The sequence below is a fragment of the Aspergillus mulundensis genome (assembly GCF_003369625.1).
Source record: "Aspergillus mulundensis strain DSM 5745 chromosome Unknown scaffold_1, whole genome shotgun sequence".
Classification (NCBI taxonomy): Eukaryota; Fungi; Ascomycota; class Eurotiomycetes; order Eurotiales; family Aspergillaceae; genus Aspergillus; species Aspergillus mulundensis.
The window spans coordinates 3,168,410-3,192,617 of NW_020797889.1; the positions used below are offsets into that span (position 1 = coordinate 3,168,410).

A 24,208-nucleotide genomic window follows, 5' to 3' on the forward strand; every position below is an offset into this window, starting at 1 on the left:
CCCATTACTGCTGTCCAGGAAATGACATCGGCAATCCCATTGCCTACTCAGGCAACAGACAGAGCACGGGCGCAGATCTTTACCCTGCAGTGATGGGACGAATATGTCCCAAGACGTCATCTCGAAAGGCATCATTGAGGAGCCCCATGCTCGCACTATGTTCCAGCTGTATGTCCGCGCCTCTATCTGTTAAATCTAACCTGGGCTGACCGTAACGCAAGGTACATGGCCAACGCAAATGTGTTTCTCCCTCTGTTTGATCCGATCGTGGAAACATTTGATACCGTCCGGCAACAGTCGCCATTCTGCTTAGCCGTCATTCTGGCCATCGCTCTCAGAACGGACCGGATGTCGAGGCATTCCCGCATCAGGAGCGAGAGATGTCTTTAAGAGGCACAAAGCCTGGCTGCTCAGAGTCTGTTTGCTACCTCAGCACGCCTGAGCATGGTGCAGGGTATGCTGCTTCTTGCCGTATACGCAGAATGCAACTGGTTTGCCATCTGTCACGCATGTGAGATGGGGAGAGACATGGGTCTGTTTAATCTGCTTGCGACTAGTAGGCGCAGTGTTGACCATAAAAGCCCTGAGAGACACAGCGACCTCGCCCGGCAACTGCGGACAGCGCTGATCCTGCACCAAGTTGAGCAAGAAGTCGCTAGTGGTACAGCGCGAAGGTGCAAGAATTATCAAGCAGCCTGCTTGTCTTTGGACGATGTTTCCGGTAGTATGGCATCCACGCTTCCCTTCAAACGCATCGTATCAACCGTCGAGATCGTAGAGCTAAGAGGGAGATATCTCCGAGAAATTGAACAACAGAATTTGAGTGACGAGACTCTTGAGGGTACGGTGAGGAATCTGGAATCAGATATCAGCACTTGGTTTACGAAGTGGGACAACGATCTTCAACGTAAGTATGCACCTGAGCTTTTCCGTTCAGTACAAATTCACCATATTAGGGCTAGGCCTTCCCAGAACCTCTTTCCAACGCAGCAGTCTCCGCTTGCAGAAGGATTACGCATTCATCATCGTCTGCAGCGCCATACTCAGCAGGAATGGGCCCTTGAACGTACCGAGAAATCTGGTGGAAGCAGCAATCACAAAATCATATGTGCATTTGATTAGCATCTCATGACAACCATTGATAAATAAAACTACAGTACTACATCATTTGAACCAACGAAGAGTCTCATCCAAGCTTCCCCGTCCTAAACATCAAGCACTGCAGTGAGCGGCTAGCTTACGCTTAGATTAAGCCCTTAACCCTACCTAGGTATATCTCATCCACAGGAGCAGCCTTCCATGCTGTTAAGAAGCATCCTTTGTTTTGCTTCTCGGAAGCCCTCTACCTACCTAGGTATTATATATGCTCCAATGAACGGGGATCTGTTTAGTCAATTGAATAGGGAGCGAGGTATAGCTAGAGTATATAGACTGGTCTGCACTATCACTAGTAAAACGGGCGCTGTCATACGCAGCATCAGCATACCTATTACACTACAAACATCGTCAACGAAAACGGATTTAGATTATCAAGTGAAATGGGTACAGCATGCAATAAACTCTATCAACAATCTAGTTCCACGATGTAAACATTCAATATCAAATTCATCAAAAGCAAGCAACGCTCAAATGCCAACAAGATCCAAAAGCAAACAGAAATAAAGCCATTAAAGGACAAAGAAGAAGCCACCCAGCCCAGTCAAGCCCTAACTCAGTCCACCAACTCCTCCAAACTCCTCTTCGCATTCCTCGCAAGCCCACACCGATCCAAACAGGCCTCAATCCCCAGCGCCACATTCGCCGGAATCATCTCGCGGAAGCTCTCGATATCCTGCCCGTTAAACGTCTGGATGCCGCCCAGCGTCGCCTGCACCACATCGCCCCTTAACCCAAACAGATTCTGCGCAACCTGGCTAACACCAGGATCAGCATCGTTGAAGCCAGCAACAAACACCGTCTCCCCGCAATCCGGGTTGAATTCCTGGTGGATCGCGCCCTGAGGAAACACAGCCATCTGGTACAGATCCAGCGTGTTCTCGACCGGACGGGCCCCGTTCTCCAGGATGAAGTTTGTGACGAGACGGCCCTTGACGACGACATTTAGCTCTGTCGCGCGGTTGTGGACATGCGGTGTGTTCATCCCGCACGGCCCGAGAAAGCCCAGCGTCATTGCGGCGCCGTTCCCGATAAGCGCTGGGAAGGTCTTGCTGTGGGCGGCGACGGAGAATCCGCCTTTTCCTTTCGACTCGGACCCCCCTGGGGCGTTGGACTCGTTGAAGTCGAAGATGTAGTCGCCCGGTTGGGTGAGGAGGGCGGCGCGGTCGGCTTGGGTTGGGGCCAGGAGGAGCGAGGTGATGAGGTCTTTGTTGCCGGAGCGCGGGTTCACCGGGACGATTGGGGGGAGGAGGGCGTTGATGTCGCTGTTCTCACTGGGGTGGTCGTGGTCCGGGTCTTGGTGGGTGTAGTTGGAGCGTTTGAGGGCTGTGGGGACCGCAAGGGTTGTGCTTGTGAGGAGGGAGGTGAGGAGGAGGGTTGGGAGATGCATTGTTGTGGTTGAAGGTTGCAATTGAGTTGATGTGTGAGAATGAGAAGTTAAGGTGGTTGCTGCTGCTTCTGTGGTTGTTGTGGTTGTTGCGGTGCTGCGTTATGATATCCTGACGGCGACGACCGGGGCTTTATACCCTTCCTCCCGCATACTATAGCAGACTCCTCGATGCGCATCTTCCCATGTACACTGAAGGCTCTATCATGTGTCCATGGTAAGAATAGCAGGGCTATGCACTCCATCCTGCAGAGCCACCAAGGATCTGCTCCGCAGTTAGGGCTGACTGCTGCCATAGAACTTTGCAGTGATCACTAAGTCAATGTTGCCTTTTTTTCATGCAGCGGGCTATGCAGTAAGGCTTCCAAGGGTCCAAAACGGTCGTGGACGTTGGAAGCTGAGCTGCCAAGTCAGCAGGGCTGCTCGCCGTCGTGGGCCCTGGAAGCCCTAAGTAGTAAGTACCATAGCCTTAACAAGCAACACTAAACCGGAACCTTGGAATAGCTATGGTAGTCTACCCCAGACACCAGGCATAAGCCTCACTCATAAATTCCTCACCAATCGCAGTATTTTCCATCCGAGCATCAGCTGCCAAAAATAAAACCCGGCTTCTTGGCCCTGCAGATGTCAGACGCGGCTGAGCATGGGTGGAGGCGGCTGAGCAGCGCTGTCATAGGACCACGACCGCGTAGTTTATTCTAGAGCTTAACAATGGAAATAAGCGTCTGGGCACCGCTGGGCAGTGGAGAAGCTTAACCTGAGTCTGATTGGATCCGTCGGCTGATAGTCTGGGGCATTATGCTGCCACGAGATGAGGCTGGCAGCCTTACGGGCATTACCTTGCAGACACGTGAAAGTATCCTGGTCTCTGCAGGCGAGCCTAATTAGACTCAGGGTCTGATTGAATCTACACTATTCCCGTACTAGTCTTACCTTCGCTGCTATCCCTCAGTCGCATAATAAGGTGGTGGCTGATCGGTCATCAGCCTGTTTATTGAAGCAATCCGCCCCCATACCAACAATCCAGCTCGTGTCCAACAATCCTGAAGCTCCGAAGCCGCATGCACTATGAATAAACAGTAAGGATCCGACGATGCATGCCATCAGATCTACACCAACGCCAAGCTCAGCTCAGCCCTACCCAGCCCTCAGCCAAGAGCCCTGGTTCGATATAGACACCGAACCAGGCCGGGGGCCAGGGCGACCAACCTCAAATATCTTCCGCTTTGTTGCCAATCTCAGCACGATAGAAGATATTGGTATCGTTCTCGGAACCCTAAAGCAGAACGTGTTGCGAGGAAGCGAGCTATCTTTGGCATCGAGAGGAATGCCTTCATTCCATCCATCCATCCTACCTTAGTCCGCATTATTCGCGCACGAGAAGCCCATACTGCTGGGGTCGCCATGGATGGCCTTGCCCGATGTATACAAGCCCATGTCGCACTGGTCAAGAGCACGTCAACTCTGGGCTGTATCAGCGTGATGGAACTTACTAAGAGTTGAAGGGCTGCTGGCTTACCAGAACCACCGCGACGCCAATGGAAATGGCATTCAGCAAGGTCAAGGAGATCTTTCGCAGTGGCTGAACACTCACCTGTTGTTCATCCACAGCCAGACGACCCCGGGAGTCCGAAGGAGAACCAGCTGGCGAAGAGGGAGACCTGTGGTGGCCCGGGAGACCCGCACTGACAGAGATGCTGTTTGGCCTATTTGCAAGTCTAGCTTGAATGGAACATACGAGATGATATATCGTAAAGAATGAATATGGAACATAGCAGGAATATAGCAAGTTATCCTCATCGTGTTGGAAATCGTACCTAGTTCTCTGGAGTAGACCTACCTACCTACCTAGGTAACCAATGGGCTTAAGAAGCCATCGCTCTCTCCATCTCTATCTCTTTTGAACTCGATGTTACAGCACTGGAGAATGGCTGGCGTTGCTTGTCGAGGACTAAGGCCTACCCAGGCGTGAGCACGGTATTACCACGGCGGATTCGCTAGCCCTAATGTAGGGCACATAGCTCTGCGACAACGGGTTTTCGGCTCCTAGCACATTATCACCCTCGTATCTCGCTATGATCAGCACTGCAAGAGTAATGGTATATCAAAATATCAAAATATGCATAACTTTATGCCCTTATGCATAGCCAGTGCCACATACACAAGTGGATCTTCGACGTCATTCTTCACCATTCTGGTCTCGATCGATCGATCCCAACTTTCAGCTTCAACTCCCCTCACCAACTCAATCAACGCCTATCAAGACAGTAAAGCATCGTGATAATGGCCAGCTCACGAATGTACCTCTTCGGAGGCCCTCAGTACGCCCACTCCCTACCTACCTCCCCTGTCAGCATACCCTGCAGGTGAACTAACCACACTAGTCCCTGGTCGCCAAACGACTGGACCTCGCAAGACGACCGCGTCCGCGGCGGCGCCTCAACCTCTTACCTCACCGCATCCCCCGATAGTACGTCTGCATCATTCACCGGAACCCTCGACATCAGCACCCTCGGCGGCGCAGGCTTCGCGTCGCAGCGCACAACGGTCGAAAAGAGCTGGGATTTGTCGGCGTATGACGGGTTAGAGCTGGATATCGACGCCACGAACTCGGATGGGAAGAAATACACGCTTATTTTGAAGGATGCGAAGGGGATTCTCCCGCCTAGGGATGATGGGCGCGAGAGGAGCGGGTTGAGCTGGGAGGTGGATTTCGAACCCACCGGTAGGGATCCGAAGGGGAAGGTTGTGGTTCGGTGGGAGGATCTGAGACCGACGTATCGAGGGAAGGAGGTTGGGGATGTGGAAAAGTTGGATTTGAGGGACATCAAGAGGTTTAGTCTTATGATGCGGAGGTTTGTTCTCCTTTCTGCATTCCTTGCTATCGATGCTAATGTGGTTGGCAGTTTCTTTGGGACGCAGGAGGGCGAGTTCAGACTGGCGATTGTCTCCATTGCTGCTTGGAAGGATGAGGAGAAGGATGGTCTCGAGAAGAAGGGGGGGATCGTTGTTGAGACCAAGGAGACGATTGACGATGATGAGAGCTGGAGTGTCTTCGGGGACCTCGACAACTCGCAGCCAGCCTGCTGTGTGATTTTATAGAGAAGTATCTATCCTGTCAAGCTTATGGAAAGTCTGTGCAGTATCACAATATAGCGTTCATAGCACTGCTGGATACTGACTGACTGTGTCATTTCTCGGGGGCCCGGAGACCTCGACTGGTCATTCTACCCATGGGCTGGCAAATCAAGAAACATGCACGCCTGCCATCCGTTCGAACGAGGAAATAAGGAGGACCAACTAGGTTAGATTGGTGAGCATGCCGCGCACGCTCCTGGGCGCGATCTCGGCGATGTACGTTAGGCCCACGACAACGGTCATGCCGATGCCCCTGGAGGCCAGCTTCAACCGTCCGCCGAGGATCTAGGGCACATTTCCGTGGCCTGTGACGACGATAATAAAGCCCGCAAGCCATAGTAGAGACAAGACCTGCAGCGACCGGACACGTCCAGCCGGTCGCAGATGAAGAACGCTAGAAGGGACCCGGCGATGCTGCCGAGCTGGACCACGCTCGTGATGTTGGAGAGCACGTTTGCCTGATAGCTTTCGGACCCCTCGTTTAGATGGAACTCGGTCTTGAAGCTTTGCAGGCTGGTCATGCCGCCGACGAGGCCTTCGTCGAGGCCGCGCCTTAGTCCGAGGAGGCCATTTCTTGTTACTTACCATACCTAGGGTAAGGCCGTGTGTGGATGAGAAGCGAGAGTTCTACCGAATACCGCAGCACTCCAGAGAAGCCTCCAATTCCAGACCTCCCGAGGTGTGGTGCGCGCCCTCGGGCTCGGTGATGCCAACTCTCATTATTGGGACAGGGGGCGGTGGTGTTAGCGCAAATTAGGGTAGGGCCTTGATCCCAATCTTGTAAAGACAAGAAAAGCAAGAAATCTTGGGTAACTACAAGCATTGCCATGCCTTCCGTTGGCTTGGCCGGGGCATATATGGCCCTCCCCGCTGCGGGGACCATGTGGATTATGAAATTCGGGGAGAAGGCCGTTGGAGAACGTTGCATTCTCCGTATCTGATGTGCCACTACTGCGTGAGCCCATTGAACAGTTGTAGACATGATTCGCCGTCTTTTATCTTCGTGATATCGGAACTTGACCGGGTCCCTCCCGGAATTGCCGTGTGGAGGGGTATCTACGAAGAGCCCTGAGTGTGGCAGGATAATAACCCACGATGCTCTCCATGGTAGCTTTATCTCAGACCAGGCCGGATACCCCAAGGAAGGTCTCGAAGGGATGGAGCCGGCCTTATCGTTATTTCATGGTCTGCAGCACAATACGTAGACACAGTTGGCATAACTTACCTAGGAGAACGAAAGTGGCCACTAACAACGCCCCAATTAGCGGATGCAGAAGCAAGATAGGTAAGTCTTTCAAAGATGCAGCTGGACTTTATACTATCGCAAGACATTAGTCAGGATTTTTGTTTTGAGGTAGGGCTGGAGCATCCAACTCGCAGACTAATTAGGGCACAAATACAGTCACAGACAACCAATGTCCCTCGTCGTTGTTTGCCAGGATTGTGAGAAACAAATGGAAGAGAAAATGCTTCCAAGTTTGCAAGAATCGATTTCCAATATGCAACTTCTGCCTGAGGATGCTTAGAAGATTCTGAGTGACCTGCACGTACGTACCTGCTGACGTGCAATAAGGTACATCGCAGGCACCACCAAGGCCTTCAAGAGTACCAGCAGTTCAGCATCAGTCAGAGGATAATCCAAGTGATATCTAGTTTTCTCTTTCCAGGTTCTTTCCACCATAATCTTTCAATGACTAGAGGTGATGTTCATCCTGTACCAATGAGCCCACCCACTACGTAAGTCTCTGGATTGACGGCAGCGGCAGCAGAGCGAGGCCTCTAGTGTCTCCTGTCAATCCTGGTCAGTGCTGTTGACTATAAAATATAGTAAGTAGATCTTGGTCTTGGGACTAATTTTTTAGATGCTGCTTGCATCCAGACCGCTACCTCGCCCATGGAGTAGCTGTACAGTACCATGGCAGCCGCCGCTCCTACTCGACTTATTTAGACGAGATACAAGCTTGAAATAAGAGTGAATACAGGTCGGCCCACCCCGTCTGCAGCTGACCGCAGCTTAATTAAGCTAAGGTAAGCAAGCCAAGCTTGCTTAATTAAAACCCTTAGCCCACCTTGTATTTTTAATAAATTTTATTCTATATCTTATTAATATTTTAAAAAAAGTAATTTTATAGTACTTTAAACTACTTTACTATAGCTTTAACTAATAATCCCCTTAATAATCTTATAATTAATATACTTATTAATTTATTAGTATTAATGCCTTTACCTTAGCTAGCTATTAAAAAAGTTTTTATAAATTAACTAAGCTTTTTTAATAAGCAAAAGTAAAATATTTTTTAAAAGCGTAATTAAGCCCAGGAAGCTAATCCTAGTAATAAGGTATAAAAATTATTAATTATTTTTAAAGTACTTTTTAACTACTTTTTTAAAAGTTACTAGTATTAATACTAGTAACTATTAGCTAAATATACCCTGTTTTAGCCTGTTATTTTTAATTTATTAATTACTTATTAAAGTATCCTGCTACTAATCTTAATAATTATATATATATTATTTATATAAATAAAATAACAGGCGCATAATCCTAAAAAAAAATATATAATATAAGTAAGTTTATATTTTTTAAAAACTAGTTATTAATTACTTTAGTTTATATATTACAAGGTAAAAGTTAAAGGTATAAGGTGGATTTTTAACTAGTTTTTTAGGTAAATATATAGTAAATTTTACTTTAATTACTTTAGGGTTAAGGTTTATAAGTATTTAAATTTAAAACTATAAAATATTACCTATTAAAAGGTTAAAAAAAAATTTTTAAATAAAATATATAATAAACGCAGGGAGATTATAATAAGTAAAGCTTTTTTAAAAATTAAAGCTATATATAAGTAAATTAAAACTAGTTTTATTATTTTAAAACTACTTTACTAACCAAGCCTGTTTAGCCTTTTTTAAATAACTTAAAAATACTTTAAAAATAAAAAGGCATGCCCACGGGTAATTTTTACTTATAGGCTTATTTTATAAAAGCATGTTATATTAATAAGCAGCCCTAATTTTAAAGTATAAACTAGTTTTTAATTACTTTAAAATATTTTTAGTATATATTATTACTATATAGCATGCCTGTATAATAACTAATATAATTTTAATAAGTATTTTATATTTAGCTTATTTAACTAGGCTTAAAATATTAATATTAAGCTATTTTAGGCTTGCTTTAAGGCTCTAGCCTTAATTAATTTTAAAAAATATAACATAGTTAAGCTTATTACTAGTTAAAAAAAAAAGTGTAGTATATAAAATTAAAACTAGTTTTTTAAAAATAAAACTAGTTTTACAAGTATTTTTTTTTAAAACCTTAAAATTACTTACTAACTACTTTATTTAGGCCAAAGCCATCTATAAAAAAAAGGGAAACTTAAAAAAATTAAGTATAAGGTTATATTTAATATTTTTATTTTTTTAAACTAGTTAAAATGTTTTTTTATTATAATAATTTTTTAAAGTATATATACCTATTCTCCCCCTTTACTAAATTAACCTTTAAAGGCTATTTTTAATAAAGTTATTAAGCTTATTTATAAGATGCAAGATCCTAACCTTATAATAGGTATATAAACTACTTTATAAGTAATTTTATTTAATACTAAATTACTTTTAAGTTAATTTTTAAAAAGTCCAGCCCTTTAAAACTTTTATTAATAATATAATAATTAAATATTATCCTAAATTTATAATAGCTTTATAAACCAAGATTATTTTTTTACTATTATTATAAAAAAAAGGGCTTTACTTTACCTTAAAGGCCAGGAAATAGCTAGTATATAATTTTAACTTTTAGTTAAGCTAAACTTTAAGATATTTAGCTTATTTTATGCCCTAAAAACTAGTTATTAATTACTTAAAAAGTATTATTACTAAAGGCTTGTTACCCATAAAAATATTATTATAGTTATTTATATATTTAATAAGTAAATTAAGCTTTTAGCCTTGCTAAACTTTTTTAAAGTTAATATATTTTATAAGCATGTTAAGGGTGCCTTTAATAAGGTTATTTTTACTATATTCCTGCTAAAGCATAGTAAAAGTAAGTTAAAAAGTACTTCTTAAGTACTTTACTTATTTATATTCTGCCTTTTTTTTAAAACTAGTTACTAACTACTTTTAGTTTTTATATTATTACGTGTTTTTATTAATATTAAGATTATAAATAAATATTTTTTACTTTTTAGGAAGGTTTTTAGCCTTATTACTTTTATATAGGGGTTTTTTAGCTAGTTTTTTTACCTTTATAGTATTAGTATTAAGGGTATTATAATAAATATATATATAAAGTAAATAGTTAATAAGCTTTATATAAAACTACTTTTACCTTAGGCTAAACTAGTTTTAAAATTAGGCTAATATCTTTAAAAAAAAGATTTTTATAGTTATATTTAAATATAATAGTTAAAAAATATTTTTATTATATATTATATTTACTTTTTTTAAATTATTTAAAAGCTTTGCTCTCGGGAGGAGCATTATATATTTATTAATTATTATATAAAAAGCTTGCTTACTACTAAAACTCTAAAAGATTATTTTAATTTTTATAAACTACTTTAAAGTATATTTTTTTATTTTTTAAAGTACTTTGGAACTAGTTTTAACTTTAATTAATATATAAAAATACCTTTGTTTATAATTAGGCTAAATATAAAGCTTATTTAGTTATTATTACTAGTTTTAACCAAGCCTGTTTTTAAATTTTGCCTAATTATTATAAGTAAATCTAGGAAAATACTAATACTATTAAGCAAAGCTATTATAAGTCCTATTTTTTAGGTACTTAAGAGTTACTACTTAGTATAGTTATAAGGTTAAAACTACTTTATTTATTATAAAAACTATTTTTAATTACTAATTTTAAGGCAGCTCCCGGTAGCTTAATTAGCGTAATATAAATTAATATTATATAAAAGTTTTTTATAAAACTTAGCATGAATACTGCATAAATAACATGTATAAATAATACCTTAAGTATATATAAAAAAATTATATATATATTAAAATTATTTTAAAACTACTTTAAAACTACTTTTAACCTTTTTAGTGTGCTAAAAATATAAGGCTTTTAATATAGTAAAGTAAAAGGAGCTATAAAAGGTAAAAAATAGTTTTAATAAAATTTTATTTAAGTTAAATTTTTTTAAATTTATATATACCAGGGGCTTTTAGTCTTAATTATATTATATAAAAAGGTAAAGTACTTTATTTTATATAAAAACTAGTTTTATACTAATAATACTTTAGTATAACTTTAGCTATACCCTATAAATAGCATGCTTTATATATTTTAATATACCCTAAAAATTACTTTACTTACAGGAAGAACTACTTTAGTATTAATAATTTTTTAGGGCTAATTTTACTACACCTACCTATTAGTATATTATATAAGTTAATAAAGCCTGCTTTACCCTAGGGCTAGATTTTTTTAATATTAATATTATTTTAGTGCTTTTATTACTACGCCTATTTAAAAACATATATTAATATTATAAGTTTACTAAAAAACTAGTTTTTAAGTACTTACTAACTATTTTAAATTTTTTAATATTTTTTAAAACTTTTTTATTACTACCTATGTAAAGGGCCAAAGATTAAGAGTTAAGGGTAAAATTAAAATTAATTTTAAGAAACTAGCCTAGTTAAAGTAATATTTTTATAATAAAATAGCTGGGGGGCCTGCTATATTTACTAAAGTTATTAAATATATTAAAAAAAAGGTTAATAATTCTGGTAATTAAAACTAGTTTTAAATTAATTTAAATATTTTTAAAAGTACTTTAGTTACTTATTTAAAAATAAAATTTTATTATCTACTTGGCTTTAATGGCATGTTAATATAGTTTTATACTATAATAATTAAGTTTTAATATACTAGCTAGTTAAAGTATAAATATTATAGGAATATATATATTTATTAACCAAGACCTTTAATATAACATGTATATAAAAAATAAATTACTTTAGGCCGCTAATAAACTACTTTTATTAGGTAAAATATATAAAATAAGTAAAAAATAAGTAAGCTTAAAATATATTTTTTAGCTTAGCAAGCATAATATAGTAATAAAAATTTAAAAATAAGTTTTTAATTAAAAACAAGTAAATAAATTTTTTAAAAATTTTTAGTTACTTAGTAATACTAAAAATACTTTTAAAGTAATTAAGCCTAATAATTTAAGGGTATTTTATATAATAAGCTATGTACTTGGTTTAAATCTTACTTTTATTAATTTTTTTTATAACCTTAAACTAAACTAGTTTAGCCCTAATTAAAAGTACTTTAAATTTAGAAAAATAATAATTACCTTTTTATTTTTTTTAAAAATAACTAATTTTTAATAGGCCTATACTTAAAAATAAAATTAGTTTAAAAGCTATTAAAGCTAGTTTAAACTTAATTATAAAAAAGTAAAGTTTATTATAGTTTAGGGTATTTAATTATGGCTTATTATATATAAAAAAAAACTAGGAACTAGAGAACTACTTTTAAAGTAGTTAATATTATATATACCTTATTAAAAAAAAATAAAAAATATAAAATATGCCCGTAGGCGCCCTGCTAAATTAAAAAAAAAAATAAAGGGGGGTATAAAAAAAACTACTTAAAAAGTAGTTTTTATAGTAGTAGTATTAATAACCTTTTTTTTTTTTACTTTTTTTTTTATTTTTAAAATCCTGGCCGGTAGCATTAGGCTTTTTAAAAAGCTTAAAATAATTATAATTTTTAATTTACTTTTATAAGTAGTATTCTAAAACTAGTTAAAAAGTACTTTTAATAAAAAAACATAGCTTATTTATATTTTTATTTTACTTAAATAAAAATTAAGGTAAAATAACTAGCTTTATAGCCTAGCGCGCCTTTTAATTATTAATAATAAATTAATAAAAATTTATAAAACTAGTTAAAAAGTACTTTTTATAAGTAATAACTAAACTTACCCTTAGCCTTTTTAATTTTACTAACCTTTAGGTAGCCCCTAACATCCTTTTTATTTTTAAAAACCTAGGTAAAAAAGTAAATAATAAAATACTTACTAATATAGTGGCCGCGAAGGTTATTAATAATACTAAATTTTATTTAAACTAGTTAAAAAGTACTTTTTACAGGTACTTAAAAAAACTTACCTTATTAAGGTAGCCTTTAACCTGGTAGCAAAACTTCCTTAAAAAAAATAGGCTATTTTATTATTTTATAAATAATTAGTTTTAAAGTACTTCCCAGGGATGCATGTAAGGTTAAAAAAAGTTAAAAAATAAGGGTTAAAAAGTAATTTAAAAGTACTTTTAGCTCTTACTTTTTAATAATAATAGCCTTACTTACCTTTAGCTCTAGCTTTAAAAGAACTACTTTATTATTTAAAATTTATATATATTTTTTAAAAATAGCCTAGGCTTGGATTAACTGTAAAAACAGGTTATAAAGTAGTTTTTAAGTAATTTTTACTATTAATTTAATAATTAGTATAATAGGCGGAAGTGTTATTAATAAAAAAAGTAAAGGGGGGTAAAAAAAAGTTAAAAAAAAATTTAATATAAAGTTTTAATAGGATTATTAATATTTATATTACTTAAAAAGTAATATAAGGCTTTATTATATTAATAGCTATTATATTTAAATTATAACTAAAATTATAAGTAAAGTTTAAAGGTAAGCTTGGGTAAGCTACGAAGCTAGGTCACGTGACCGAACTAGCTAGGGTGACCGGTAGACAAGTCGGGCCGAGCTGTTCTCTGGAAATAAGATGTCTTGTTGCAGATGTCTTGGTGCAGCGGAAGCTTATAGGGAGTCAAGTCTCAGCTGGGGCCGATAGAAGCCCACCCTAGGCAGTACTCGGATAGACAAACAATGACTTCATCACGGCCTACTATGGTATCATCGAAATGAGTACCCTGGGGCCTGGAGCTGGCTAGATCACGGACACAACCTTATTCGTACCTCCGACACAAGAGGCCAAGATCATCTAGAAGACGTAACGCATCCACCTCCCTGCTGCCGAATTTGACCCGGGACGGAACCGGTGGAGCAGGCCAGTATAGAACCATCTGATTAGCTGGTTAGAATGGTGGGCCAGCCTAATTCGGAATAAGCAGATGTCTCAGGGATGCCGATCGCTTGGATTCTTGAGAACCACCCTTCGTTGGTGCCTTGCAACCACGAATGAAACTATCTCTGGAACAATGCTTGCAATCTACCCGTGCCGAGACTACTTGGTAGGTCTGTTTCACTAACAAGTCCTCCAAGAAGTCCTGGAGGGCTTCTTACTTCCTAGCAACAGGCTGGCCCAATAGCGGGCCCGGGCGGCCGCATGCCTGATCGACAGTCAGGAACTCGTCGATCAGTCAGATCCTGTTCACTCAGTCTCTCAAGCTCGTCATGGGAGCTTCCTGTCGACCTTCTTATCATCTCCAGCCTGCACTCATCCCTAATGCTCCCAATGCCATCTTAAAGAGCTTGTCCCCTATCTACCTCCCAATCCCCCTGCTTACCATACCTACCCACCCACCAACATGCGCCTCACAACCGCCCTACGCCTAATACTCCTCGCAGCCACAGCCCACGCCAAAGTGGCGTCCGAATGGCTGCAGACAAACCACAAGGAAGGCGATCCCCCGCCCTCCGGGAAAGTCGACAACGACCAGCTGGTGATTCTCAGCGGCAGCGACAATGTCAGTCGGGGCTCGGACGCCGTTAATGAGCCGCAGCCGTCGAGCTGTCCGACTATTATGATTGGGACGGCGGAGCCGGACGGGGATATGGATGATGGGTGGAAGGAGTTGTACGGCCTTTTACCAATCTGACGAGAAGAGAGTTGTTCACTAATGGTTGCGACTAGGCCCACGGTCGCTGGGTTTGATCTGACTCGGCTTGTTGTGGATGATGATGCGAATGCTACTTTGGTGCGTGTTTGCTCTAATATAATGACGGCCGGGGTCAATTGGACGAGCTGATACCAACCCTATTGCCCTGTCAGCCCTACTTCCTTGAAAACACAAAAGACTTCAGCAACATCAAGCGCGCGGTTATCACGATTCCAGGGAAAGCAAGAAAGTGCGTAATGCCCTCCTATTCCATGCAGCTTTGCTAACAGTCCTCTTCCAGTTCATGGCAATCCGCCAACGGTATGACCTTCATCTCGCCTGCCCATCAAACCTATGGTAGCTAATGAGCAACTCTTACGAAAGACATGCGCAACGCCCTCGTCTGTGCCGCAGGCCGAGAAAGCGTCAACGCAGACATGGACGCCGTGCTCATCGCCGCCCCGCAATGGCTCAGCGACAAGGACGTCGACGCGGGCGCCGGCGCGTCGAGCGATGTCTGGTTTGATAATAGTAGTTACCAGCAGGGCGCGGCGGCGATTGGGCCGGGGGATGTGAGCATCTCCGCTTATGAAGCGTACGTGCCTGATATGGGTTTGAATGGTTGAGTGTGATGGACTAATACCTATGATACTGCAGGATGGATATGCTCGTCAACACGTTCTGGAACAAGGACGTTTACCCGGCGTTGGAAACGGTTGTTGTTGCTAGTCACTGTATGTTCAGTGCCTCTGCCCTGCCCTGTTCCTTGCCTAAATCATGATCCATTCGTCCGCTGACATCTGCATTCCAGCCCTCGGCGCCCAAATGACCCAACGATGTATGTCCCCGGCCCCTCCCTGTGCAGCACATACCTAGGTATTAACCAAGCAGACGCCATGCTCCGCACCCCCCAGCCTCAAGACAGCAACCTCTCCTTCGGCATCATGAACCCCGGCTCCTACGCCTGGCCCGTCTCCGACCGGCCCGACACCGACGACTCCTGCGAGAATAGCTACAACTCCTGGCCGTACGGGCTAGACGACAACGACACGGACGCATTCCCGTCATACGTCACGGACGCATTACGCAACCGCTCCGCCATCCGCGAGCGGTTCTTCTCCAAGACGATCTTCTATGGCTATGGCCTCGATGACCATGGCGATGGGGATACGCACTGCGAGGCGCAGTGGCAGGGGAGCACGCATCTTGGGCGGGGGCGGAATTTCGTGGATATGCTGGGGGATTTGGAGGGGGGGTTTCCGGGGCTTCAGGAGGTGGAGTATGTTGAGGGGGTGGCGCATGAGGAGTATCTGATGGTGAGTCCATGTTTCCGGTTCTCTGTGCTTCCAATTGCTTCTCTGGTCTTGGGTGTGGGTGCTGATTTTCTGGTGTAGTTTGTGTCGGAGGCTGTGCAGCGCAGGATCTTCTTGTTTGATGAGACGGCGGGGGGGACTGGGAACAGCACGAACAGCACTGGTTCCGACGGTGATGGTGATGGGGATGGGGACAGCGATGGCAGTGATGATGGGGATGACAATGGCAGTGCGCATCAATATGTACACATGCCGGGCGTTCTCTTCGGGTCGTTGCTGGTCTCGGTTGTTGCTGGGTTATATGCTTAGATTGCATGGATACATATAGACTCTGCGATAGACAAGCCTGCTTCAATTTGTGATACCTATCAAACCTCGAAATACAGCAATAGAACAACCGAACTGTTCAAAAAAGAAAAGCCAGATATGGCTACCGGAGTACCTTCAAGCTTCAAAGGCGTACTAGGCCTCGGGAGGAAGTCATCATGATGACCTATTAAGTACCATAGGTTAGGTATTCTGCTGAGCCCTAGCTCTGACCGGCTGCTGATGAGGCGGCGAGTCAATATGAGCCGACAACGCCGTCAACCAGACATCCGACGCCGTCTTGTCAAGGCCATACTGCTCCCCGAAGAGGAACGTATGCGGATACCCAGCATCAAACAGGACAGCGGCGTCAATCTCCTTCATCTCGTCCGTGGCCAGCTCAACGGACAAGGCCTCGATATTCGCTGTCAGATGGTCCACCGTCCGGCCGCCGATGATGGGGTAGACGTAGGGTGTTTTGTGCAGGGTGTATGCGAGGGCCTGGAGGTCAGCATCGAACATACCCGTGCACAGTGGGAGTGATGCAACAACGTAAACCTACAACAGCGTGCAGACTGCACCCCTTCCTTCGCGCAATGCCCTCCAACACCCCCGACACCTTCACGTCCCTTTCTGACATCTCCGCCGCCCTGCCCGAGCCCTCCCTTTTCTCCGCCGCCGCAGCCGCAGCCTTGAACTTCCCATGCCCCAGCACCCCAAACGCCGTAACCCCCATCCCCTGATCCCGACACATCGGCACAATCTCCCTCTCTACATCACGAACCCCCGCACTCCACAACCCCTGATACACCGAGAACGGCCGAAGTCCGTGACTCCTTGCAAACGCATTCCCCTTGACAACCACCCAGGCCGGTGTGTCCGAGACGCCGAGGTAGAGCACCTTCCCCGCCGCAATGAGGTGGTTAAGGCCCGTCATGATCTCGGAGATGTCGGTGGTGAAGTCCCACCAGTGGAGGTAGAGGATGTCGATGTATGAGGTGCGGAGGCGTGAAAGGCTGGATGCTACAGACAGGGAGAGCGATTTGAGCGAGTTGCCGACGTGGTTTGATTGCAGGGGGGTGTTGGTGTGGTTGTGGGCGTGTGTGCCGTGGGTGTATTTTGTTGCTATACTATGGTATGGTTCTTTCATCAGTTAGGGTTCATGGGCAACAGCGTATTCCAAGTTGAGTGAGGCATACACCATCTGGTCGCGGTTCCCCCGGGCTTCCATCCACTCCCCGATCCACTCTTCGGATTGGTTGTCTTGGTAGCAGTTGGCTCTGTCAGGAGGATTAGTTCTGAGCACGGTTCTGATGCCACTTTATGCGTGAGCTTGACGGGCACATACGTGTCAATGAAATTCCCCCCATTGTCGTAGAACGCATCCATGATGGCAAAGGCTTCTGGCTTCTCGCATTTCCCCATGAAGCTCTCCCTGGGTCTGTCAGTAGTATTCATTATCAATCACAAGAGGGAGAAAATAGACCAGTTCGTCCCGAAGTTCATTGACCCCAGACACAAGGGCGAGACCTTGATCCCGGCGGAGGGGGAAAGGACGCGGTGGAAGCCCAGAGGGCTCGTTGGCTTGGGGGCTGGATCGTAGAAGCCCATGTTGAAGGCGAATGGCTATGTTGAGCTTTCTTGCTTCTGTAGGCTCAATGTCTAGTGGGGATGGTATCGGCAGTTATATACACACCGCACTCCTATGCTGGGATGTGAAAGTGAGAATCATGGATGTAATATCAGGCTGTTTTATACACTCCTATAGTGGAATATAAACGCGAGGTAAGGACAATTTGATAGGTAATAAGGTTGCACACCACCTATTCCAACACCAGCACTCTGTTACATTCTCCCTTTGCATCACTGGCTACTATATGCTATCCCCCGGCCACAGACTACTATGGTACTATATCCTAATCGGGTTCAGCTTGTTGAAGATTCCCTGCGGGTCATACTTTCGCTTGAGCTGGGCCAGCCTCTCACCATTGCCTCCAAACATATCCGCTGCATCGGCCGCTATGACAGTCAGCGACAACTCATGCATCTTGGTCTCACTCACGCTTCAGGTAGTAGATAAAGTTCGAGACAAGCCTGTTGGGCTCAAAGCCCGCCCGTCGAAACTCCTCCTGGAACTTGCTCTGCAGCATCGTCGCCCACTCAAGATACTCCTCGTCCTTGCTCGCATCCTCATAGTCCAACGAGATACTCCCCTTCTGCACATTCACGCGGTTCGGAAACGCGGTTGCATCTGTCGGCACCCTGGCCACCTTGCGCAGATCCCAGAACTCAATGTCGATGTACGTCCGGCGCAGATCCGGCTCCGCGTCCACCTTGGCCTGCAACTCGTCCAGCAAGTCCTGCACAAACTGCGGCCTGAGCGGCGACACAAACTCGAACCCCAGCAGTCTCTTGCGCCGGCCAGGCGTGCTGAACGAGTCGAGCGTCGCGTTGGCCTCCTCGTACGCCATCACACGCACATCGCTCCTCTCGCTCTCCAGCGCAAACACACCCGCAAGCCGCTCCCGACACACCTCCTCCGACCCGTTGCAGAACAGCGTCACGCTCAGCATGACCTGCTCGCTCCCCTCGGGGAAATGACACACGCACTGCGCCGCCAGCTGCCCGTCATCCCACCACAACGCCCCGCCCAACGCCTCAAGAATGGCCTCGAGCTTATCCGCCGTGAACAAAAGCGAGCCGGCAACGACGTCCTTGCGCTGCTCGTGCGCCACAAACACAAACTGCGTCACAACGCCAAAGTTCGTCCCCGCCCCGCGCACAGCCCAGAACAGCTCTGCGTTCTCGGCCTCGCTTGCGCTCCGCACCACCCCGTCACTCGTGACAATCTGCACACTCACCAAATTGTCGATGACAAGCCCGTGGCTCCCAATCAGGTAGCCGAATCCGCCTTGCAGCGTGACGCCGCCGACGCCCGTGGTCCCGACGCTGCTGCTCACGACCGCGAAGGGCGTGCCCGCTGTTGCGGCGTGCACGTCCCTCCACAGCGCGCCGCCGCCCGCAGTTAGGGTTTTGGAGCCCTGGTCGAGCGTCACGGTGTTGAGGCGCGTCAGGTCCAGGACTAGGCCGGCGGTGCTGTTCCCGCCGTCTGGGGTGTGCCCGCCTGCCTTGACGGCCAGGTCGAGGGTGTGCTTTGTGGTGAAGAGGATGGCGCGCTGGACGTCCTGGACGGTTTCGGCGTAGACGATTGCGCCCTGGCCGTGTTAGCTTCTCCGACATAATGCCTAGTGCAGTGTCCGGGTGGGTAGAGTGGAGGGAACGCACAGCGCGCTTCGAGGCAAGGTCTGACCAGCGCTGGAGCGCTTTGCCGTATCCGGGGCTGTCCGGGGTCACGACCTGGTCTTTGGCTGGGAAGAGGGCCTTGAGCTCCTCGATGAGGTCCGGGGTGATGGGGGAGGTCGAGGGGGAGGCCATTGCGTTGCGTTGCGTTTGCTGCTGTTTGGCGCTGATGCTGTGCAATGTTGATGGAGATGGTAAGGTTGGATGGGAAGTTGGAGAAGAAGGCGGCCGACATTCAAGCTCCTCAAATAGTCGCGGCCGGAGAGTAAGTCGAGCTTGGGCTGCCAAAGCTTGATATCATCGCGTCACATGCCATGGGCCCGGGGGTTAAGGGTGTTGAAGGATAAGACATGCAATAGGAGATACTGCAGTTGTTATTTGCTGGGAGTTGATTCCCATATACCTATGGAGGCCAAGTGCTTACAGCTCCAGCTGCATGGATGGATCCCCGCATTGCACGAACCCTAATCGTCTGCACGGGATATTTTATCTCAGATGGGAACTGCTAAGGGTTGGGGAAGCACAGCAGGCCTCGTTTTGGTTGCACAATATGCATAGAACGCCGACTCTATCGAGAGCTCCTCCGCTCTTCCTCTTGATTCCATTGGTAGATTGGAAGATGTACTTCAGAAACCTCTTGATATCCGAGAGGCTGAAGAGACGGAACATTCCTCCAAGCGAGAGCTTAATCCAACTGCATCGGCATGAGGTCTGTTCACCAACATAGCGTTTGGAGCCATACGCACACCGTGTCCCGATTGTGGATAGTTTATCCAGAGTTCTTGCGATGGAACGAGTGCAATTGCCAGTGACTCATTATCCGGGATGTGAGGTCCTTATACTGGTATCAATCATACAGTTCATAGTGGCGCGGAGGACTCGCTCCAGATCAGACCAACGCATCCCGAGTGTGAGACAGAGGAGAAACTCTGCCTGGCCAGCGGAGGATATTGACAGTTTTCCTTGCAGAGACCTTCCTCACGTACAGAAGCAGAGTCGTCAGGATATAAACTTGCTGTGTCGATGAGCCAGCCAGATTGCCAACATCTCATCAGATCAAATTCATCTCGAGTCAAAGACAAAAACAATTCAATTTATTCCACACCTCACAAAGAACCAAAACCAAGAAAAAAGAAATAACAATGGAACAACTCCTCGTCCACCAAGTCAACCGCTCTCCCACCTCCCCCGCCGTCATCGACGGCGCCCTCACCCTCTCCTACGCCGCCCTCCTCGCCCGCGCCGACCGTCTCACCAAGACCCTGACCCTCAAGCACATCGGCCCCCAGGAGCCGATCTGCATCTTCCTCGAGCCGGGCCACCGCCAGGTCACCGCACAGGTTGCCGTCCTCCGCGCGGGCGGGACCTGCGTGCCCGTTGACCCGTCCATGCCGCAGAAGCGGCTGGGCGAGATGCTCAGGGATATCGAGGCCCGGCTCGTCATCACGAGCGAGGAGTTCGCTACCCGTGTCCCTGGCCATGACGCCGTGCTGTTTGACGCCGTCATCATGGGAGCGGGAGGCGACGCAGAATCCAACATCGAAGCTCGTGCCACCAACGGTCATGGGACCGGTGACAACGAACCCAACGGACAAGCCAAGCAAGCCATGCAAGTCCCCGTCCCCGTCCCCGTCCTGGGCAGCTGCCCCGAGCAGTGGGACCACCGCAGCCACATCCTCTTCACCTCCGGCTCCACCGGCAAGCCCAAAGCCGTGCAGATCTCCGCATCCAGCATCCTGCACCTGGCAACCCGCACGCCCGTCACGCCGCTGCAGGCCACGGACCGCGTGGCGGAGCTCAACAACCCGGGCTTCGACCTCTCGCTGTTCGAGATCTGGGTGTCTCTGCTCTCGGGCGCCACGATCGTCGTGATCCCCAAGCACACGGCGACGGACCCGTTCGGGCTGCGCGATTTCATACACACACACGGTGTGTCTGTCGTGATCTGCCCGACGGCGCTGTTCGGTGTGATTGCGTCGACGTGTCCCGAGGCGTTTGGCGGGGTGCGCCATGTGCTTGTTTGCGGGGAGGCGCCGAGTGTCAAGGCTGTTAGGGACGTTTTGACCGAGGGGCCCCCCGGGGCGTTGTGGAATGGGTATGGGCCTACGGAGTGTACGACGTTTGTGACGCTGCAGTTGGTTGATCTTGCCGAGACGGGGAGGGAGAGTATTAGTATTGGGCGGGCGGTTGGGGAGACGGTGGTGTATCTGCTGGATGAGGAGGGGAGGGTTATTGGGGATGCTGGGAGGGATGGGGAGATTTATCTTGGGGGCCCTGGGTTGTCGAGGGGGTATTTGAACCGGCCTGAGGGGCTGGAGCGGTTTGTTGAGATCTGGCCGGAGGGAAAGGGGGGCAAGGGGGTGAGGGTGTTTCGGACGGGGGATATGGGCCGGTGGAGGGTTCCCTTGGAGGTGCTGGACTTCAAGGGGCGGTTTGACATGCAGGTGAAGCAGGATGGGTTCCGGGTGGAGCTGGGGGACGTCGAGAGGACGCTGGAGACGATGGACGGGGTCCGGCAGGCGGTTGTGCTGCAGCAGCGTCCGACCGGGCACAAGGTGCTGTCTGCGTATCTTGTGCTTGCGGATGAGAGCATCCGGGCCAGGGACGTCAAGAACTACGCGAAGGAGAGCCTGCCGCCGTACATGGTCCCCAGCAAGATCACGATCGTCCCTGCGCTCCCGCTCAATCCGTATGGGAAGGTCGACCGCGAGGCGTTGGCGCGGATCAGTCTTGAAGAGGACGGGGAGGTGGCCGACGGGGACTCTGGCGAGATGTCCAGCATTGTGAAGCGCATGGTGCGGAGCCTGATCCACGTCGCCGACCTGCAGGCGGACGACGACTTCTTCGAGCTGGGCATGTCCTCGCTCGAGTCTGCCCGGCTCATCGGCCTGCTCATGCAGCGCTTCGGCAAGAAGGTCACCATGGACATGCTCCTGGAGAACCCGACCGTGGCCAAGGTCGCCTCGATGCTCCAGGAGACCAAGCAGACCCGGCCCACGCTCGTCGACATCGCCGTCATGCAGGCAGACACCCTGCTTGCCGACGACATCCCCGTGGTCCCGGACTGGCTGGCCGCCAACGAAGGCCGCGTCTTCATCACGGGCGTCACCGGCTTCGTCGGCGTGCACCTGCTCGCCCAGCTCCTCGCCCTCCCAGGCGTGCAACAAATTGCATGCCTCGCCCGCAGCCGCAAGGGCCTCTCCGCACAAGCCCGCGTCGAGCACACCCTCAAGAAATACAACATCTGGGCCCCCTCCCAGCCACACATGTCCAAGCTCCTCATCCTCGACGGCGAAATGGCCGACGAATCCCTGGGCCTGGGCCCCGAAAAGTTCACCTGGCTCACCACCTGGGCCAGCGTGGTCTTCCACGTCGGCGCAAAGGTCAACTTCTGCGAGCCCTACGCCAGCCACTTCGCCTCCAACGTCCTCGGCACAAAGCACGTCCTCCGCCTCGCTGCCCTCGGCCGCCGCAAGGCCCTGCACTACATGTCCTCCATCGACACCTGGGGCCCGACGGCCCTCGTCCTCGGCACGAAACGCCTGGAGGAAGACGAAGGCCTGCACGCCCACCTCACCTCCCTCCCCTACGACACCGGCTACGCCCACAGCCAATGGGTGGCAGAGGAGATGGTCCGACGGACCCGCGACCGCGGCCTACCCGTCGCCATCTACCGCCCGGGCTTCACAATCGGGGACCCGAGCACGGCCATGGGGAACCCCGACGATTTCTTCGCGCGGCTGATCGTCGGCAGCATCAAGATCGGGTTCTGGCCGTACCTGCCCGACCAGCGCCTCGAGTACGTGACGGTCGACTACGTGTGCTCCGCACTGCTGCACATCGCTTCCAACACCGGCAACCTCGGCAAATCGTACAGCCTGGTGGCGCCGGAGCACAAGCAGTCCGTCAGCATCGAGGGCACGGGCCGCATGCTCAATGAGGCCGGGTATGCGGTTAAGGAAGTCCCGTACGACGAGTGGGTTGTTCGATTGCGGGAGTCGGACATCGACCGCAATCCGCTGTCGCCGCTTATGCCGTTGCTGGAGGAGCCTGTGCTGTGGGAGCTTAGTCGGCTGCAGACGAGCAAGCATACGCCTGTTTATGCGGCGCCGAATACGGTCAAGGCGTTGGGGGGGCGGGACGATATTAGGTATACGCCGCTGAGTAGTGGGTTGCTGGGGAGGTATTTGGAGAGTTGGAGGAGGGAGGGGTTTTATGATGTTTGATTTGATGCTGGGCTTGTTTGTCTTGTCGTTGGTACTGAATATCTGAATGCGTACCGTGCCTATGTAGTTTGATGGTACACTTAGGGCTAGTTGTACCTGAAGACGGCCATGCTTCCACCGCGGCCTCTTCCAACTCCACATTCAATGCTATTGCTGCTTTTCACCACCGTTACCCTCTCTCCACCAAAGTATAAAGAGACCATTACCCTCTCTCCCAAAAACATACAAAAAGCAAAAACATACAACAGCTGGGATTCGCATGTGGTCACCCACCATACTACTAACCAGCCGGCGTGTGGTTTAAGTACGGCTGAGCGGACGGGAAGCCCTGTTCTCCACACCCTGTGGTCGTATGTGCTTGTTGTTTTATACCAAGCAGTTATGTAGGGGTCAATATTGACTCACAAGTCGCAATAGATGTAGGCTCAAGTCAAGGGGATTTGAGGGTCGATAATAGCGCCGTGGTCTTAAGGAGATTAAGGCCTTGATATCCTTAGGGACCGGATTGTTCTGGTGGGCTGTAATGTCAAACATATGGTAGTGCTGGTTAAAGCGCCTACGTGCAC

At 46.8% G+C, this 24,208-nt stretch overlaps 7 protein-coding genes across 7 annotated transcripts; 4 read left to right on the forward strand and 3 right to left on the reverse strand.

Moving 5' to 3' along the window:
• Positions 1–103: 103 nt before the first annotated feature.
• On the forward strand, positions 104–1,064 carry DSM5745_02518 (uncharacterized protein; the record flags this gene model as incomplete). Its single annotated transcript, XM_026744534.1, has 4 exons — positions 104–168; positions 314–454; positions 561–907; positions 973–1,064. 4 exons carry the CDS (start codon positions 104–106, stop codon positions 1,062–1,064), a joined length of 645 nt encoding a protein of 214 aa, XP_026607697.1.
• Positions 1,065–1,711: 647 nt separating this feature from the next.
• DSM5745_02519 (germin family protein) lies at positions 1,712–2,545 on the reverse strand (the record flags this gene model as incomplete). Its single annotated transcript, XM_026744535.1, has 1 exon — positions 1,712–2,545. One exon carries the CDS (start codon positions 2,543–2,545, stop codon positions 1,712–1,714), a length of 834 nt encoding a protein of 277 aa, XP_026607698.1.
• Positions 2,546–4,825: 2,280 nt separating this feature from the next.
• On the forward strand, positions 4,826–5,644 carry DSM5745_02520 (CIA30 family protein; the record flags this gene model as incomplete). The annotated part of the gene is made up of 2 exons (XM_026744536.1): positions 4,826–4,863; positions 4,927–5,644. The coding sequence occupies 2 exons, from the start codon at positions 4,826–4,828 to the stop codon at positions 5,642–5,644; spliced, it is 756 nt and encodes a 251-aa protein (XP_026607699.1).
• An 8,562-nt stretch (positions 5,645–14,206) lies between these two features.
• On the forward strand, positions 14,207–16,119 carry DSM5745_02521 (uncharacterized protein; the record flags this gene model as incomplete). Its single annotated transcript, XM_026744537.1, has 9 exons — positions 14,207–14,475; positions 14,533–14,596; positions 14,671–14,747; positions 14,799–14,818; positions 14,882–15,092; positions 15,155–15,231; positions 15,309–15,335; positions 15,389–15,813; positions 15,892–16,119. 9 exons carry the CDS (start codon positions 14,207–14,209, stop codon positions 16,117–16,119), a joined length of 1,398 nt encoding a protein of 465 aa, XP_026607700.1.
• Positions 16,120–16,320: 201 nt separating this feature from the next.
• On the reverse strand, positions 16,321–17,727 carry DSM5745_02522 (Norsolorinic acid reductase A; the record flags this gene model as incomplete). Its single annotated transcript, XM_026744538.1, has 5 exons — positions 16,321–16,617; positions 16,679–17,246; positions 17,316–17,396; positions 17,465–17,551; positions 17,603–17,727. The coding sequence occupies 5 exons, from the start codon at positions 17,725–17,727 to the stop codon at positions 16,321–16,323; spliced, it is 1,158 nt and encodes a 385-aa protein (XP_026607701.1).
• A 298-nt stretch (positions 17,728–18,025) lies between these two features.
• On the reverse strand, positions 18,026–19,551 carry DSM5745_02523 (FAD-binding oxidoreductase; the record flags this gene model as incomplete). Its single annotated transcript, XM_026744539.1, has 3 exons — positions 18,026–18,135; positions 18,179–19,331; positions 19,402–19,551. 3 exons carry the CDS (start codon positions 19,549–19,551, stop codon positions 18,026–18,028), a joined length of 1,413 nt encoding a protein of 470 aa, XP_026607702.1.
• A 1,007-nt stretch (positions 19,552–20,558) lies between these two features.
• Positions 20,559–23,642, forward strand: DSM5745_02524 (non-ribosomal peptide synthetase; the record flags this gene model as incomplete). Its single annotated transcript, XM_026744540.1, has 1 exon — positions 20,559–23,642. One exon carries the CDS (start codon positions 20,559–20,561, stop codon positions 23,640–23,642), a length of 3,084 nt encoding a protein of 1,027 aa, XP_026607703.1.
• Between the last annotated feature and the right edge of the window lie 566 nt (positions 23,643–24,208).